This window comes from Malus domestica, chromosome 06, assembly GCF_042453785.1.
Source record: "Malus domestica chromosome 06, GDT2T_hap1".
In the NCBI taxonomy this organism is placed as follows: Eukaryota; Viridiplantae; Streptophyta; class Magnoliopsida; order Rosales; family Rosaceae; genus Malus; species Malus domestica.
The window spans coordinates 34,907,966-34,926,312 of NC_091666.1; the positions used below are offsets into that span (position 1 = coordinate 34,907,966).

At 37.7% G+C, this 18,347-nt stretch overlaps 2 protein-coding genes across 2 annotated transcripts; both read right to left on the bottom strand.

The window, feature by feature from the left end:
- Positions 1 to 6,498: 6,498 nt before the first annotated feature.
- Positions 6,499 to 10,411, bottom strand: LOC114825422 (glutamate decarboxylase 4-like). Its single transcript, XM_029104124.2, has 6 exons — positions 10,042 to 10,411; positions 9,724 to 9,928; positions 8,298 to 8,498; positions 7,719 to 8,187; positions 7,385 to 7,437; positions 6,499 to 7,263 (listed from the first exon to the last, which is right to left on the bottom strand). Exons 1-6 carry the CDS (start codon positions 10,128 to 10,130, stop codon positions 6,763 to 6,765), a joined length of 1,518 nt encoding a protein of 505 aa, XP_028959957.1. The 5' UTR covers positions 10,131 to 10,411; the 3' UTR covers positions 6,499 to 6,762.
- A 4,991-nt stretch (positions 10,412 to 15,402) lies between these two features.
- On the bottom strand, positions 15,403 to 18,040 carry LOC114825424 (uncharacterized). The gene is made up of 5 exons (XM_070823870.1): positions 17,950 to 18,040; positions 16,837 to 17,349; positions 16,625 to 16,721; positions 16,040 to 16,115; positions 15,403 to 15,867 (listed from the first exon to the last, which is right to left on the bottom strand). The coding sequence occupies exons 2-4, from the start codon at positions 17,331 to 17,333 to the stop codon at positions 16,053 to 16,055; spliced, it is 657 nt and encodes a 218-aa protein (XP_070679971.1). The 5' UTR covers positions 17,334 to 17,349; positions 17,950 to 18,040; the 3' UTR covers positions 15,403 to 15,867; positions 16,040 to 16,052.
- Positions 18,041 to 18,347: the final 307 nt, after the last annotated feature.

Here is an 18,347-nt window from a genome sequence, read left to right on the forward strand (position 1 = left end):
GTAGCTGTTCATCATTTTTCTGTTAACCCGTCAGACTTATTGTGAGCTTCGAAACTTCATTTTCTCTTGTTCAGATCAACATACTTTCTTCATTGAAGTTGTTCCTCATCATCTCTTCCATAACATATCAAAAATTCTGAACAAACTAACGGTTGAATATTTCCAGATCTTCGAAACACCGCAGCAGCTTTGAAGCTTGCAGAAATTTAACCGTCATGTTTGGAGCTTCAACACTCTAACTTCCGTCGCTTAAATAGAAACATTTCCTTCGTGAAAGTTGTTCATCTGCCTCAGCGCAACGAGAATACTCATGGCTGAAGCGGCCATCATACTTTCGTAATGACTTGTCCAGCTTCTGGTGAATAGTGTACAAGTCATCTGCGGAATGCAAGCGATCGGTCTAGAAGATGTGTTGAGAGACAAATAGCTTCCTTAACTCTTCAAATGAGTCTACTGTCTCAGGTGAAAGACGACAATACCAGTTTAAAGCTCCGCCAGAGAGGGTGGAGGGGAAGAGAAGGCACCGTTCTTCGTCGGTGTGTCTCCGGTATACCATGGTGGACTCAAAGAGGTTAAGGTGTTCAATCGGGTCTTCCCTTCCAGTATAGAGTTGTAAGTCAAGCTTCTGCTTTGTCTTCGCTTGGAGGGGGGTGTTGATGATCCTTCTTGTGAGGGGGCTAGGCCTGGGTTGGTTCCAGTCAGGTATCTTGGCTTGACGTTCAGCCTTCAACTTGTTTACTTCCTCCAGGAGCTGTAGGACAAGGGGGTCCTGAGTGGAGTCGTGCACCACTGAAGTTTTCTTCCGTAAGTCCCCATCGCCTCTTGGAAGTAGGAAAGTTTGATCAAGATAGCGTGATTTTTCCTTGGACTCGCCACACTGACTCCTAAAGTGAGTATGTCGGAATATTTCCGAGTCCCCTGTACCTTCATGTTCTTCTGGGACCTGTTGCCCATTCCCTAGATTGGCTGCTGTCCTGGGTCGTGGAAGAGGACCGAGTCTTTCAGAAACTCTTGAGTCATTGATCTTCGAGCTTATGTGGATGAGATTCTCTCGACGTTGCTTTAGGAAGTCTCGATAATCGCGATAGACGACTTTTGATCCTTCCACTCCCTCTGTGAGGAGGTGCTTTCCTCTACTTCTTCTGCTTCGGGTTGAAACAGCTGGGTTGAGAGAAGTCTCCTGTTGATTATCACATTGATGTGTAGCTCGATCCCTATCAGGGATGTCCATGTTGGATATCGGTGACCCTCCATGTTGGGGGCATTCAGATGATTGTTGACCTCAACAGGGGCGACGAGCTTGTGTGTTTGAGCATGCCTAGCCTCGTGAAGCATCTCGAAAAGTTTTTCATATTATTCCTGGAGGACCTTATTCTTCATCGCTATTTTGTTGTTCTGAACCTCTAGCTCATCGACTTTAGCTTGAAGAGTAACTCTATTTCCTTCATGCTTTCGTTGCTTCATACTAGGTCCAAGGGGAGTGTCATTCTGTGTGCTATAGCTTCTTTCGCTCCCCATGTCGGAGAGAGATGCTTGGCCAAAAGAGAGTGTACGAGCGGTGGAAACCAGCTTGACAAAGCTGAAGAGAGTGGGAATAAGTGTCGTTCCCACAGACGGCGCCAAATGTTGATGCATAAAATCAGTGAGGACTTTGGTACAACAAAAAGTGTCAGGTTTTGTGACCTTCGCTTGGTTGTTTTGGTCACTAGTGAGGATAAGTATGTAAATGAATTGAGACAGAGAAGCAAACACAAGATATACGTGGTTCACCCAGATTGGCTACGTCCACGGAGTAGGGGAGTTCTCATTAATTGTGAAGGGTTTACACAAATACATAGGTTCAAGCTCTCATTTTGTGAGTTCTAGTGAATAGTTTAGTACAAAATGACATTAGAGATTATTGTGGGAGAATGATCCCTATTTATAGAATAGAGTTTCTAGTTTTGTTATGACATTGACACGTGTCGTGTTGTGATTGGCTTCCGATGTTGACACGTGTCACATTGTGATTGGCCTCCTGGTTGAAGGGAAAATCTTCTGGATCTTTGACGGTATAACGTTGACCGGTGCTCAGTAGTTTCGGGATTGATCAAGTATGGTACAAACAGAATTCATTCATCAATTCAGAAGAAATCATAACAGAATCTCAAACTCCATTAAAAATCACAACTACTATATCAGAATTCATTCATTAATCCAGGAGAAAACATAACAGAATCCCCAATTCACAAGAATCATGACAGACTCTCAAACTCCATTATTCTTAAAAAACGAAATCAACATTCAAGACAAAAACCCAGACGAAGAAACATGAACAATATCACCTGAAATGGATCAATTCTTCAAACACGACTCATGATCAATCCTTTGAACACCATTGTAAACTTCAGTAGCCCAAACGACCAAAGAGCCCTCAGATGAAACATCAAGAATCCATATCAGATTAGCAAAAGAAACCCTTGGATGAACCACCAAGAAACTGAACCAGAGTAGCGGAAGAAACCCTTAGGATCAGAAACGGCAGCGAGCCTTCTCCAGCTCTGATACCATATTAACCTAGAATATTATGATATACTAAGATTATAGAACAATGGTAGAAAGAATGATGAAAAGAAGAAGAAGAAAGCTCTGTATATTTCGAAGAACATATGAAATGCAATCTATCACAAATGACAGCTACAACAGCTATTTATAATAGCTAATGTCTCAATACAAAATGACTCAATTACCCTTTCTAACAACTTTCTTCTAACTAACTCAAACTAACCAATATAGTTACATGAATCAGTATGACTATATGGTTATTATATGTGGGAGTAATGGTTTTAATTTACAAGAGCCATTTGAGAAAAGGAAAGGGAGAAGATTAGGAACGATGGCAGCTCTGCCACTTGTTCTCTTTAGGCGCGCTGGTTTAGACCCAGAGCTAATGAGTCAGTTGGATAGTGATAAACACAAAAACCCAGTGCCAATTTTTGAGAGGGAAGTGGAGAGGGGGGAAGGATTTGCAGAGAAACAGAGAGAGTATTTACTCTTCAGTAGCAGATGGGCGTTTTGCCGTGGGCACTGGACGGTGACTCAGTGAGAGAGAGAGTTTTGCGTGTCACATTTTTTGTGGAGCGCGCTCGTCTCGTTTTCCACGCTAAAAATCTGTCTAGTTTTCTATGAGAGGAACCCGTTTTCGTTTTGTGTGCAAAGAGTCCGTTTCATTTTATATGCATCATGTTTGTCTCGTTCTGCATACGTAGTGTCTGCTTCGCTTCGCATGCACAAAAATCGATCTTTCGCATCCACTAAGAAAGACTTTAGGGAAATATTTTGCATGAGAATTAAGGAAAATGTCGCAAGACTTTTGGATGTGATTTTAACGTTTTTTAGATTCTAAAACTATTTTTTATTGATTTTCAAAATTGAAAATTAGAAAAAAGAATATAAACTAGTAGTAGGCCCCCAAGGAGATTTGTAGGTGTCGAAATTCTTAAGAGTGTTCTAAATTAATTTTATTAAAGGTGTGGTACGACTAAAATGACTCAAATTTTGGGTTATATTAAATCTTGTAAAAATCATCAAAAATCATCGGAAAACGTGAGTTATAACTCACAGTTGTGAAAAAAATTGAAATTTTTAGTTTTAGGAAATATTTTGCCTATGAGTGAACGAAAATGTTGCAAGACCCTTAGATGTGATCCTACCATTTATTAGGTCTCGGAACTATTTTTTTATTGATTTTTAAAGTTGAAAAAATAGAAAAATTATATAAACTAATAGTGAGGCCCCCAAAGAGATTTACAGGTGTCAAAAATCTTTGGAATGTCCTAAATTAATTTTAGGAAACATGTGGTGCAACTAAAATGATTCAAATTTTGGCTTATAATGAATCTTGTAAAAAGTTCTCAAAATCGATTGAAAAACATGCATATATATGTTTTTAACCTCTCATACATTATCTTTTTCAATTATTGTCATCATATTGAATAAAAATGAAAACAACAAAAATAATTATATACACTTGTGTACGAGAAGAAAAAAAAGTGTAGTTTTGGAGACTAATGACATAGGAGAAGGTCGTTCATGTTTCACCCGAAGCCTTATTATCTTTGAAATCATAGCATGAATGACATACTTTTGTCGGTTGGGGATGATGTATGAGCTTTTTTTTCTTCGGGGTTTATACGAGATGCTTGTTTGGCCTATGATGGCCATGAGCTTTACATTTTAGCCGTAATCGGTTTAGACAAATCGGCTTAATCTCCTACAACCATATCCTTTTTCACATAATTAATTATCATTGATTGTGGCCACATTTAAGCCTTCACCAATGTGCAGGATTGTTCCTCTTTAGTCGTGGTAGGATGAATTTGTTTTGAATAGGAAATTTGATGTGGATGCAAATTTTCTCCTCCTCGATCTTGGACAATTTTGCACCTACAAAACAACTAGCACCTTAGGTTAAGGCCAAAAGCCTCACGCGCCCACGATGAATGGGGGGGCTTTGGCCGAAGAACCTCCGATGCCAAAGTTAGAATTTTAGAGAAAAAAAGTGTTTAGAGTGTTTAGGATTTTTTGCAGGAGGATTGAAATGAATTTTTGGTGAGAATAGGTGCCTATTTATAGAGTTAGGCCTTGCCCAATTTTGAATAAAAGTAACCAGCCACTAAAGGTTTTTTGTGGGGTTAAATTTCATGTTTAATTAGCCAATTTATTGGCTAATTAAATATGAAAAGAATAAATGGGTGGTTATAAAAATGAATGACTATTTTAATAAGGAAAATGGGAAAGGTGAGGATGGGAATGGTGGTGGCCGGCTTTGACTATTAATTTGGGTGATTTTATTGACTATTAAGGATGATTTTAGGAGATATGGTAGGTATATATTATTTAGCTAATTGATTAGCTAAATAATGAAATAGAAAATACTAGGTTTTGGGAAATACCTTATAGAAAGGATTTGATGAAAGAGGCTTTAAATTGTTACCTATTTTGGGCACTTTTGACTTAGTTGAAAGATGATTGCCCGCTGCTCGCGCGTAGGAATCCCGGTATGCCTCGAGGGTATTTTTGTCATCTTTTGTCCAAAAGTCCACATGTCGCCTAGTGAATATTTTTGGCCCCACATTTGATATATCAGATGTTTAAACTTTTGTATAGTTTCACAAAACTTAGCCATCTCTTCACCAAACTCCTTGTTTTCTACATGGAGTTTGGACAACTCCTTTAGTTAGCCATAATAGTCTCGTTGTAGAGCCCATGACCATAAGTTAGCCTTTCATAAGTTGGCTCTATCTAATTATTGGAAGCATTTTGAAAGCCATTTGTTGGCCTATCATAGTTTTCATGAATGAAATTGTTATCAAATAATAACTTTCCTCATACACATTTGTACTCTAATTTCTAAGACTATTATTATCCAATATCTTGTTGATAACAATTTTGATTATAGCCATAAGTAGGTCAACCATCATATTATGTGTGACTTGAGAGCCCGCCATCCAAATAGCCATAAGTTGGCATCTCATAGGTTGGCTCTATGTAATTTTGGTCATAGCCATAGCTAGACCATTCATCACCATCGTCATCCATTTCATACTCCAAGACGTAGTCATCGAAAGCATGTTGAGCGAAGTCATAAGCATTAGGATTGTCCATGATCTAACTTCTAACTCCACATAAGTATCCCACTAGGCACGCTAAAATGTTCTCTCCCTAAATTAGCCATGAGCCTTGCTGGTAGGCCGGAAATTTACTTAAATATGAAATTGGAGATTGCAAGCGCGCCACTATTAGTTATCGCTGGAAGACAAGATTTTGAGTGATAGAGATTGCCCTTAATTGACTTCTAATCAAAAGATTGTGGCGTTGAGCGGGAGTGCCTCAACTTTAAGTTCTTTTGTTGCCTTGCTTATTAAGAATTTTACTCATGTATATAATTAAATCACAAGAGCTCAAGCCCTGATTCAAATAGAAAGAGAAATTGCTTAAGTGTTTTGTATTAAAATAACAATGATAAATCAAAAAGAGATCTTTTATTGAAATGCTAGTAACTATTACAAGAGAGAGGGAGAGGGAGAGAGAGAAATTTAATTACGAATACTTATAAAGACAACACAACTATGATGAGAGAACTTACACTATTGAGTAAAGCTTTGAAATAAAAGGTTGCCAAATAAAATAAAGCTTTAATTTGAAAATGAAAGATTGCAACAGTTGGTTTTGAGAGATTGAGTGCCCTCTCTCTTTTCTCATACTCTTCCACTATAAACGCTAGCCTTCGTCGTCCTCACCAAAATATCTTCTTTTTTATATTGCCTCACATACCACATGACTTTTCACCACTCAAAGACAAGTTTGCCCTTAATCGTCCTTAATCATAAAAAAATAGATAATGCTAAAAGATCAAATTTACAAATCAAATTATATGTCACTAATAAGAAGCAAGTATGTTAATCAACACTTAATTAATAACCTAATCATCTCCAACCACATAATTTAATTTGCAAATTTAGTTTAAAATTTTTAATTTCTCTAGTATTACTCATTAAAAATACCAAAATCAACTTAGAATAGTGGGTTCCAAACAGAGTTTCTGGGAAACCTACAGTAGTAGAGCATAGAGGGAAAGCAGATCCTCTTATACATGCATAATTTTACAGAGTCGTGAAAAAGTTGAGAACAAGCCAGTACCGTCCTTACGATTACACAGGCAAATCAAATAAGTCCTCAATTATTGAAGAAACCAAACACGATCACACCTTAAAATATTGCCTAGCATACGCCTGTTTTCCTCCCATTCACAAGCTCCTTCCAGCGCGACACTACCTCTTGCTCAATCTCTGTTGCACTCTTATGAACAATAGGCTTCACAACCCCCTCGCTGCCGCGAACTACTTCATCGACAGTAGCCGTGACATGGGCGGCTTTGCTAGACACGTGGCTCGGGAGTGTGTCTATTTCCCTCATAACTTTGTCAATGTCTGAGACGAGCCTCTCCGCCAAACCCCGGCTGAAATCCTCCCTAATAACCACGCGAAGAACAGCTACATGTTCTGCATTGGCTGGCATCGTGTAGGCTGGAACTATCCATCCGAACTTTCTCAAACTATCGGCTACCTCGAACACAGTGTGCTTGCTGCTGTCTTTTAGAGAAAATGCCACGAGGGGCACTCCTATGTCTTTGGAGAGTATTTCAAACCGCCCTGTTTTCTCTAGTCCTTCTCTCAGCAATCTTGTATTCTCCACGCAGTTTATCATCACATTTTTGTAACCCTAATATATTTAGGGAAAGAGAAACAAATTACTCAGACAATAAAACATCATTTTGTGTAAAATCAAACCGGAGAACATTTTGGCTAACGTAGGTTATGTATGAAATGGTAGCAAAGTTTACCTCAAAACCTAGTCGAATGAACTGATAATACTGAGCAATTATCTGGCTAGAACCTGCATGCAGTACAACATATGATGGAAGAATTACAATATGTGGGGAAAGTTAAGGGATCTTTTAGGGACTGATTGTATAGGAAGCACTTTTGTTCATAAGATTCAGCTTGGAATACAGAGATATAAGCACTGTGCTTCCATAGGAAGCACATGAAAATATTTCCTCAAGTAGCGCATAGGCGCATCTCGAGAAAGTGTTTTTGTGACCCAAAGGCAAACTAATTAATCAATCTTTATTAGCAAATGTGTACCCATTGATAGATAAAAGTATAATTCAATACCTTTAGAAAAGTTGAGGGTGAAAGTGGGCTGATCAGATCCAAGGTAATTGATGTGAAACACAAGCTCGTCCGGCAAGTCCTCCTTACTCCTCCACACAACCCATCCAACACCGGCATATACAAGGCCATACTTGTGACCACTCACATTGATGCTCTTGACTAATGGCAAGCGGAAATCCCACTCGAGCTCAGGATACAGAAACGGAGCAATAAAGCCTCCGCTGGCAGCATCGACATGAATGGGAGTATCCCATCCCGTCTGCTTATTCTTTTCAGCAAGGAGATCATTAAGGAGCTTCACGTCTTCGAACTCTCCTGTTAGGGTTGAGCCTAGAATAGCAGCAACACAGATAGTATTCTCATCAACCATCTCAATTGCTTTCGTAGGGTCCATCACATAGTATCCCTCCGACAGCTTCACCTCCTTCAGCTCAACTTCAAAATACCTCGCGAATTTTTCCCAACAAACCTGCAAAACATATTTTGATCGAGAAATAACAGTAGGCATGCGTCAATAACCCTTTAAATCTCAATTGGATACAGGTCGTAAATGCAAGTCATCTGAGAAAGAATTCTGACCTGCACATTAGCTCCGGTGACTATGTTGGGCTTATCAGAGGGCTTTCCCTCTAGTTTTCTCTTGTGTTGCCACTTCCTCTTGAAAGCTAGACCCGCCAACATTATTGCCTCTGAAGAACCTACTGTTGACACACCAACGGCAGTTTCGCCGTCTCCAATGGGTGCATTAAACAGATTTGCGATCATATTCACACACCGATTCTACATTTAAAGAGAAATAGAAAGAAATGTCAAGATTAACAAGCATGTCAAGTATGAATTGGGACAATATATAAGAATAATCTTATCATCCTGCAACTTTAAACTTAGAATTATTAGGTTTATAAATTATTGTAATGTTTAAAAGCATATTTCTTTTGGAGAATATGGTGGTTTTACAGCGAGGAGTTATTATGTTCTGAATTAAAGTTCTAATAAATTTTTATTTTGTCCACTTAGCATCAACAATCTTTTAAAATTTCAATTGAAGACGCAATGAATATACAAGAATAATTTTGATAAAAAAACAAGCGATATATATGAAAGGTAACGTTAAGGAGACCAAAATTTTAAATCAAATTTAGTAAACCAAATAATGTGATTGTTAATGATTGGATTATTACATGAATGTTGATTATCATGACTATTTTTTATTAGTAACCCATCATTTAGTTTTAGAAATATGATTTAAATTTTTTATCGCAATAACATTATCCAATATGAAATAGTGTGCATGTGCATTGGAAAATGAAAATAACCCAAACATATGGATCCAAATTAAGGAGAAATTTTTAGTTGTGACGGGAACATGGATGGTATTCTACGTGTTTTTATGTAAGTGGTGGAAAATTTTAATTTTTAAGTTATTAACATTTTAACACACATAACCTACCATTTATATAAGGACACGTAGTGTAACGTATGACGGTCACACTGAAAAATCTCTCCAAATTAAGAGTTTAATTTCTTAAAAGATAAGGACTACTAATAAAATATACTGTTACTGGTGTTATTGATGCAATCCACTCTCGGTGGATGTTCTAATATTAAGCCACGAAGTCAGGGTCTGCACACGGTGCAGCCATACGCTAATTTCTGCAGTCAAAGTTGAAGGTTGCTGTCAATACATGATAAATTGTTATCCTATCCCCAGTCCTAATCCTCTCACCCATAGATATACGTAACGCTAATGTTTGACTTGCATCCTCCAATACTTCATAGATCTCGATGGCGTCTAAATTTGTTTGCAAATTAAGTTAACTTTATTATAATTAATATTTACATAGCGAGTAGTGAAGAAATACGTGCGAGAGACTCTATATGCAACCAGTTGTATATATTTTTTACTTTCGACGAAAGATATATAGAAAAGACAAATGCAATATACAACCGATAACGCAAAATTTTTACCGTATAAGTATAAGAAATGATAGATGGATGAGCTAACCTGGAGTTCAGTGGTGACAGGGTACTCATCCATGTCGACGTAGTTTTTGTTCATGGAAGCCATCATCAGCCGATCGCATTCGGGCTCCATCCACGTCGTCACGAACGACGCCAAGTTCAGCCGCGGATTCCCGTCCAGCATGAGCTCGTCGTTTATTATCTGATACGCCGCGTCCTTTGGTATCGACGTCGCCGGCATCTGAAACCTACACAATTACACGTACGCATTGCTTAATTCTTGATAAAAACTCGGTACCTTTTCACTAATATTATTTAGTATTTATAAATATTAAAAAGAAAAGGGGTATTAAGAACATACTTAGGGAGGTCGTTACGCACATATCTGGAAGCAAAGGTACAGTTCACCAGCTCTCCAAGACGGTCACCGGATGTCGTTGAGATCGCCATCTTAATAAACTATTGAATTTTAGGAAGAAAGAAGAAGAAAATAGGAAACAAAAATATGGTGCCGGTTGCAGTTGAGGAACCGAGGAGAAGTTGATGCTATTTGCGTTTATACTATTCTCTCAAAACTTTATGAGAGAAAAGAAAGGCTAGCCGAATAATAAAAGCATAACGTAAGGCAGAATTAAGGACACGTACTGAAAAAGTTTGGCCAAATTGCCCATTTTACCCTGAGTTATTTTAAAGCATCGCTACCGACTCACGAGAGATTTTTATGTATGATCGTCATACAAGATGAAACATTATGTCTTTATATAAATAATAGGTTATGTGTGTTAAAATGTTAATAACTTAAAAATTAAAAAATTTTACTAATTATATAAAAATACGTGATATATCATCCGTGTTCCCATCACAACTAAAAATTTCTGACCGACTCACTATGTGCTATCCTCCCCTTGTTTTGATTTCTGTCCACCTTTCGGTGGGTAGGAAAGATCAGAAAGTCTTTAAGCACACCTGGAGTCCATCATTGGGTTAAATTCTTTTTATGACAGTGAACCCCATGTGGACCCATTAATGGTTACGCGTGCATTTCTATTAACCATCCGTGGTTAAACTTGTATTGTCGTCCAATAAAAGTTTCTCACGTTTGAAAAAATATTTGTGATTGGAGTGAGTCAAGGGGTCTCTCTGTCTTACTGAAGCTTTTCTCAGTATTTGGGGTATTAAACCATTCACATTTGTAGTTAAACTCTAAATTACAAGAACTAGTTAGCTTTAAGGATGTGGCCAATGATTTGGAACTTTGAAGTAATTTGGTCCTGTAACGGAAATGGAGTAACGGCATATGGTCCCCAAATCGGATCGGATGAACCAGAAACTATGCAATCAATCGTCTTTCTACACAAAGGAAAATGATTTTCGGTTGAAAGTGAAAGAAAGGAAGGAAGCAAAGAAGAAACAAAAGGAAGAAATTATCGTTGGCAGTGAAGATGACTGACTGGTGGTGGTGGACACTGGGCAGGAAGATGGGGTTGGCTTCTCTCCTCGTTCCACCGAAACTTCGTACAACAAAACAAAATTTTGAATAAAACGGGTGAACTGCTAATTTAGTTTATGAATTATTATCTGAGTAAAAATTAAAATTTTAAATTCTTTTTTTAAGAACAAATTATTCTTTAAATTATAAAAAATTGTCAATTACATCTTTAATTTTATATTCGAAACTACATATTAGAAGGTAGATTGATAATTTTCATAAAAAATAGTGTATGAAGTTAATTTTGAAGGGGAAATTAGACGTTAGCTTCACAGCCTATATCAAATGTTAAGAGCTTATAAACGAGAAAATAATAGTATACACTTTAAAGTGTGTCAAATATCGTAAGTTGACGGAAAAATTAGATAGTATGGATGGAATTAGTAATTTTTAATGAATTTAGAAACTTATTTTACCCAAAAAATATTTCAAGAACCTAATTTTCACTAAGATGATAATTCAAAGACTAAATCAACACTTCGCTCGAGTAAGAATACTCGATCATGTTATCTATGAAACACTTTTCATAAAATTGTAAATTTTATAATTTTGGTTTTGTTGATGCACAAAACCAAAAGGTCTTGGGACAACATAAATCCGACCGTAAATCAGCAAGAAAGTAAAAAACACAAGATGTATTATGGTTCACCCCAATATTTGGGCTACGCCCACACTGATATTGATATTTCACTCTGAATGGTGAATATACAAGAAGGCTAGAGGCAGTGTGCTCTCTAGCCTATTTTCTGTGTGCTATCTTCCCGTGGCCTAAAACTTGACTTCCTTAATGAAGAGAGTGAGGAGTCATTTTATATAAGGGTTCATCACTTATTACATATTTGTCCATTCATTTATTACATAATTACATTTGAGTCATTCGAGTATTTATACGAGATCTAAATACGGAAGCCCTAAGTATGGTACAAACAGTAGTCCCCCAAGTCTTTAGTCAAAAGAGTCTTTTGGCTGAAGACTTGAAATTCAATCCATGTGTGGGCTGAAGTAACTAGATGTCATCTGAAACTGATACTCGATATGAGGCAATGCTCAATATGAAATGATGCTCAACTAGAAGTAACACATGTTGCAAGACTGCTCGGCTTATGGCTTATGTTGCCTTGGTTGGCTCGGCTTGTGGCGTTTAAAGGTGAGTGAGTCCCTTTTATAGAACAAGGGTTCATTCCTCAATACATAAATGGTGGGCTAGAGTTGATGTTCGCGGTGAGACGGTTGCTCAGTTGGCGGTAATGCTTTCTAATGATGGTGAAGGAGTCGCTTTTATAGAATAAGGGTTTGCTCCTCAATACATAAGTGATGGGTTAGGAGTGATGCTCACAGCGAGGCGGTTGCTCAGTTGGTGGCGATGCTCTCTAATGATGGTGAGGGAGTCCTTTTTATAAAATAAGGGTTCGCTCATCAATACATGAATAATGGATGCTCTCTAATGAAAGTGAATGAGTCTCTTTTATAGAATAAATGTTCGCTCCTTAATACATAAATAATGGGCTAAGTCCCCCTAATATTTTTCATGAGGCCCAGTTGCGGAAGCCTAATATATGATACATCGTGTAGTCCCCCAAGTCTTCAGTCAATAGAGGCTGTTGGCTGGAGACTTCAAATTCAATCCATGTATGGGCTAAAATGGTGGTTTGTTCGGATGCGATCTTTGTATACCATGCACTGAAGCTTTGTAGGTGAAACTTTGACGCTAGAGTTATATAAATGAAGTTTTCGAAGCTGATTGACATAAGTGATGCTCATGAATGTTTATGTTGATTGACATGAGTGATGCTCATGAATGTTGATATGAATGATGGTCATGAATGTTTATGTATGATTGACATGAGTGATGCTCATGTATAATTTTGAAGTACTGGACGTACTTTTGATCACCTAGTGGGTGATATGAGCGGCAGACTGCCGAATAATTTTAGAGTGCTGAGTGTACTTTTGATCACCCGGTTAGTGATAATAGCGACAGGCTGCCGAATAATTTTGAAGTACTGAACGTACTTTTGATCACCTGGTTGGTGATAATAAAGAATGAACCTTTAAATGGAGGGATGAAGGTTGAAGTTTGAAGCCATAGAGTCTGGCTCTTTTGGGCATATGAGCTTTCGCCCTCCACATAACATTCCAGCCCATTATTTTGGGTTTGCCGTTTGTTTTTAATTTTTATTATTACCCTTTGATGGAATTATACAGATGTCTTCGAAAGATAAGAAAAATAAATCACATCATTTAAAAATAAATCCGACCCTCTGCTCAATGGGTCACGCCCATAATTCCCTTTTCTGCATGCCATCATCACCGCAATTATGTCTGCTTCTTTTTATCTTCTTTTGCTTTCTGCTTTTGCTTTCTACTTTTGCTTTCTGTTTTTACCTTCTTTTCTTTCTGCTTTTACTTTCTTTTCTTTCTGCTTTCTGTTTTAGATATGTCGCTTGATGACATGATTAAGGGCAATATTCCTTTCTCTAAAGTGACAGCTGCTTGGCCAGAACTGTTTGAAACCGGCAAGTCACATTATTCTGCACCTCTTTCTTTACAAACACGCCTGAAACCGGCAAGGCCAGAACTGTATAGTTGTTAACCTTATTATTCTTCCTCGGCGGCTTCCTCTTACCACCCTTCACATTGCTATCGAGTCCATTGGCCTCAGAACCCCAAATCTTTTTGCACAGCTCAAAGCACTTAAGCTCATGGGGCTTCGAAAACACCGAGTCCTCGCTATCCTCTCCAGCCTGGTACTTCTTCTTTAATTTCCTGATCTTATCAGTCAACTTCTCAGCCATTGGTCGGTGCTCAAATCGACCTGCAAATCATTCTTGATGAACTCAAGGAATGGGGCCACATTCGAACTCGCCTCTACACCTTTCTTGCTTTCGAACTCTATAATGCACTTTAGAATTGTTATCTCATCCTCGCTCCAAAAACACTGCCTCTTTTTCGTATCCTCATCGTCATCGCCGACCTTCTTCTTCTTGGAATTTTTCGGGCTGGGCTCGGTCTCCGTCGGTCGCTTCGACCCAAAATTGGGCGCTACAGCAGGCTTCGCCGAAGCAATCTTCTTGCTGGGCATAACAGCGTTGTTCGCGGGCTTGGAAACGATCAGCTTGACGGTGAAGTCGGAAGCTGACAACGAGTGGCTATCGGACTCGATCTCCAACTCGAATCTGGAATCGTCTTCGAAGCCATCGAAGAGAGAAATAAAAGGTCTTGAATTAGGAAAGCTTTAATTCTGTAACAGAGCCGAGCGACAATCAGAAGTGGGAATTTTGATGTGGGAAAGGGAGAAAAGTACTAATGGTGAAGAAAGAGCTTATGCTGGCTTTTCGTATTGGGAATCAAACAAAGTTTAAAGATGTTTAATGGGAGTGGCCTCACGGGTCAGTTGTCACAAAGAGAGAGAGAGAGAGAGAGATTGGTGCTTTGTTTGAAAAGGTGAAAGAGATCAGAAGCAAGAGAAAAGGCAAAGAGAGTTTTAGTTGTCTCTTGGGTTTTTGTAGATTCACGGTGGAAGTGAAAAAATGAAAGAGAACCAACATAACTTTTCGTGTCAATTCCCACAGACGACGTCAAATGTTGATGCACAAAACCAGAAGATCTTGAGACAATGTAAATCCGACCAAAAAGTAAAGAACACAAGATGTATCATGGTTCACCCCAATGTTTAGGCTACGTCCATACTAATGTTGATATTGTTTCACTCTGAATGGTGAATATACAATAAGACTAGAGACAGTGTGCTCTCTAGCCTATTTTATGTGTGCTCTCTTCCCATGGCCTACAACTTGACCTCCTTAATAAGGAGAGTGAGAAATCCTTTTATAGAATAATGACTCATCGCTTATTATATATTTGCCTCTTTATTTATTACATAATTATATTTGAGTCCCTCGAATATTTGTACGATGTCTAAATACGAAAGCCCTAAGTATTGTACAAACAGGTTTCATCAGATATTGTCCTAATTTCTTCTCCTATATGAGTTGTACTACTAATAGCCCTACCAAAATTTCTCTTGCAAACATGATATTGTTCATGCATAGCATACTTGTCCAATAAGAGAAATTTTTTTACGTGCCGTGCACACGGCCTGGTATAACAAATGTAATAACAGAATTAATTGAAAACTTAAAAAAATTGAAATATGACATTTAGTATGCCGGACCATGTTTCCGACATATTAAAAAATTTCTCATCTAGCAAAAGTAGTGCCAAACCAATCCATCGATCAAATTTTCAAATATCATAATTATAGATGAGCAAAATTTCCACATAGCACTTTATCGTGTAATGAAAAGTATACTCCTTAATTCTCTCTTATCACATTATCATAACTTTGAATACACACAAACTTTTGCTTCATCAGTAACTCTGTGACGCATTACCACCAACCAAAAATTGAAACTAATTTCAAAGGAGAAATAAAAAAATGGAGGAATGCTTTGCTATTTGCTAACTAATAGTACTAAAAGACATTGTGCTGTTCTAATTCCTATGGCTTAAAAACAAAAGTACAAGGTTTTCACTCGTGATCTCAAATAAAATTACTTACCACCACTTTGTATTCGTAATTTGGACTTTGCAGTTTGGAGGCATGTAGGCATACAGATACATAGACTTTCTAGTTTCTTCCTTTAACGTCTGTTCGGTATATGAGTAGTGTGTCAAAAACTGGACAAACAAGAAGTTCTGCACATCAGAAATTGTCTTATTTCTAATAGGAAATACACAAAAGGGAACCTTTTGCAAATCTTGAATTAAAAGCGCGCTAAACAGGCACTGAAGAGACGCTAAGACATGTTTTAGTACCTATTGAGCACCCCTTAAGTGGAAAAAGTTGTATCTGTGTATATATACTCACCTGACTTCTAATTTTAGGGGCTTTCCACCATTTCTAGTTTCCTCTTTCTAGAAGCAATGCCATTTTCTGATCCCATCTACACACAGCAATGCAAACAAGGCAAGTACAAATAAGCAATTGTTAAATCCACTTGAACAAAGTAAAACAGGAAAAGTTACTACTTGAAGAAGATGCAAGATCATCTGGACTAGTATTTATCAACAAATTGTTCTGTTCGAACTTCAAAACCAATCAAGCAAGCAAACTATTGTTTCATGGTTTCAACTTAGGAAGTGACCCCTGCACGACCCTTCTCTCCCATGCATCTTTTGATTGAATAAAACAAAAGAGAATCAACGAACAGAAATTAATAGGATTTTGCAAAAGAAGAAAAAAGGCGTGCATAAATCTTCCTCTTAACTTTCTTGATTGCTAAATAAGCTATTCTTTATGTGTTCTGGTTTGACCTATGTTATTCTGAAATCTCATACAATGGACATGCAAAATGTACTTGTCCAGTGCAATTGTTGGACTAACAAAGTAACGGTAATTAAGGGTAACTTTGTGATACAGAAAAATAGCAACCAGTTGAAGATTTTATATTACCAGAGGAGGACGATCAGCACAATCAGAATGAGATGGGTCCAAAACAGCAGCAAGAGAACAATCCCCGTCATCGTTTTCAACTTCAGACAGTGGAGTCCTGTAACATTATACTCGATTTATAAGAACTCAATTAAACAGATAGTACTAGCTAACACGACAGACGAACAAAACAAGAATAAATTGAGCAGACTAATGCTATCAGCATAACATACTTAGGAATTTGATGGCACCAGTCAGGAACTTCTACTTGATAGGCTTCACCAATCCGAACTTTAGACGTAAATGGCTCCGGGTACTTCAACATAACTGCTATTGGACCCAGCTCAAATTTACACGTTAAGCCAAACCTCAAACCCATGCTACTAGGAGATTTCAGGAAAGAATCGTTCTGCAACTTTTCGGACATAATTTTGGAACAGGAACCGCAAAACCAATCGTCAACTGGAAAAACCACTCGGGGCTTGCAGCATTTTACATGAAACGCTTCTTCGCAACGATCACAAATTAGCATATTCGATATACTTTCAGAACGACGACAACGCTTACACGACTGAACATCTCCACCAAGGCTAATGTCAATTCCCAAAACTTGAGGGGAACGAGTTTTTCTAAGGGGAACATTCTTGATCTCGTAACTTTGAAGTATTGGGATGCAAACGTCGTTTTTGCCCGCTTCAACTGAACCCGGGATAGTGCTCTTAAGTACCATTGCTAGTTCCACCCTTCTTTAATTCAAAGAAACACAAGCACAACAATGGCATTAATTAGAAACTAATCCAGAGCAGCTATAATGAAATATTCGATTTTATTTACGGTGCGACAATATAAACTACTCTAATCTACGCAGATTCGAATTTCTCTAGAAGTGCATGCAAACTGTCCAGACCAGAGGGCCTAACGCACGTCTATACGAATGCAAAATTAATGGAAATTTGCATGTTTGATATCCTTCTTGAATTTGATTTCTTGTTTTAAGAAACGATAATGTAGCTAAACTATTTAACACTCATCAGTTTCCAAAACAAAAAAATTGGATGCAAGAAGGATACCGAACAACCGCTAATTAATGGTGTTTTTCTTTTTTTTTTTCTAACAAATGAACTATCATGGTATGTACAACAGAATTAGTTTAAATCTAAAACCCCTAGCATTAATAGAGAACAATCATCTCCAAAACTATAAAATATAAAGGCATTAATAATTAATAGGATTAATAACGCAGATGGAATCAAGTTCCAAAAGAAAACAAAGAGGAATTAAATCTGTGGAATTCTATAAATTCAGGGCTTTGAATGGATAAAAAGGGAGGAGGAACTAGCACTTACCGGATATGGATCGACAGCGGCTCTTCGTTTTCTCTTGGTTTCTTTTCTTGGGTAATATTTGGAAACGAAAATGTGGCTCCTCGCTTTGAAATCAGGCGGGCAGCGAACTACAGCAAATTTTATTAACTCATTTTTGAAAGTGTGGGCCCGACCCACTAACGAAATATTTCAATTTGGCTCCAAAAAAAAAAAAAAACCTCCCGCCAATATTATTACGATTTGAATTTTTCACTTTTAAAAAAGAGTGTGGCAGCTACACCAACCTGCAAGATAGACGAAGATTTGAATTAAAGTAATTGAAATCGGTATTGCTTTAGTGTGCAAGTTGGAGGTAAAGAATTGTGTTAAAAATAAAATATCCTAAGACTCCCTCCAACTCTGGACTAAATACCAAAATA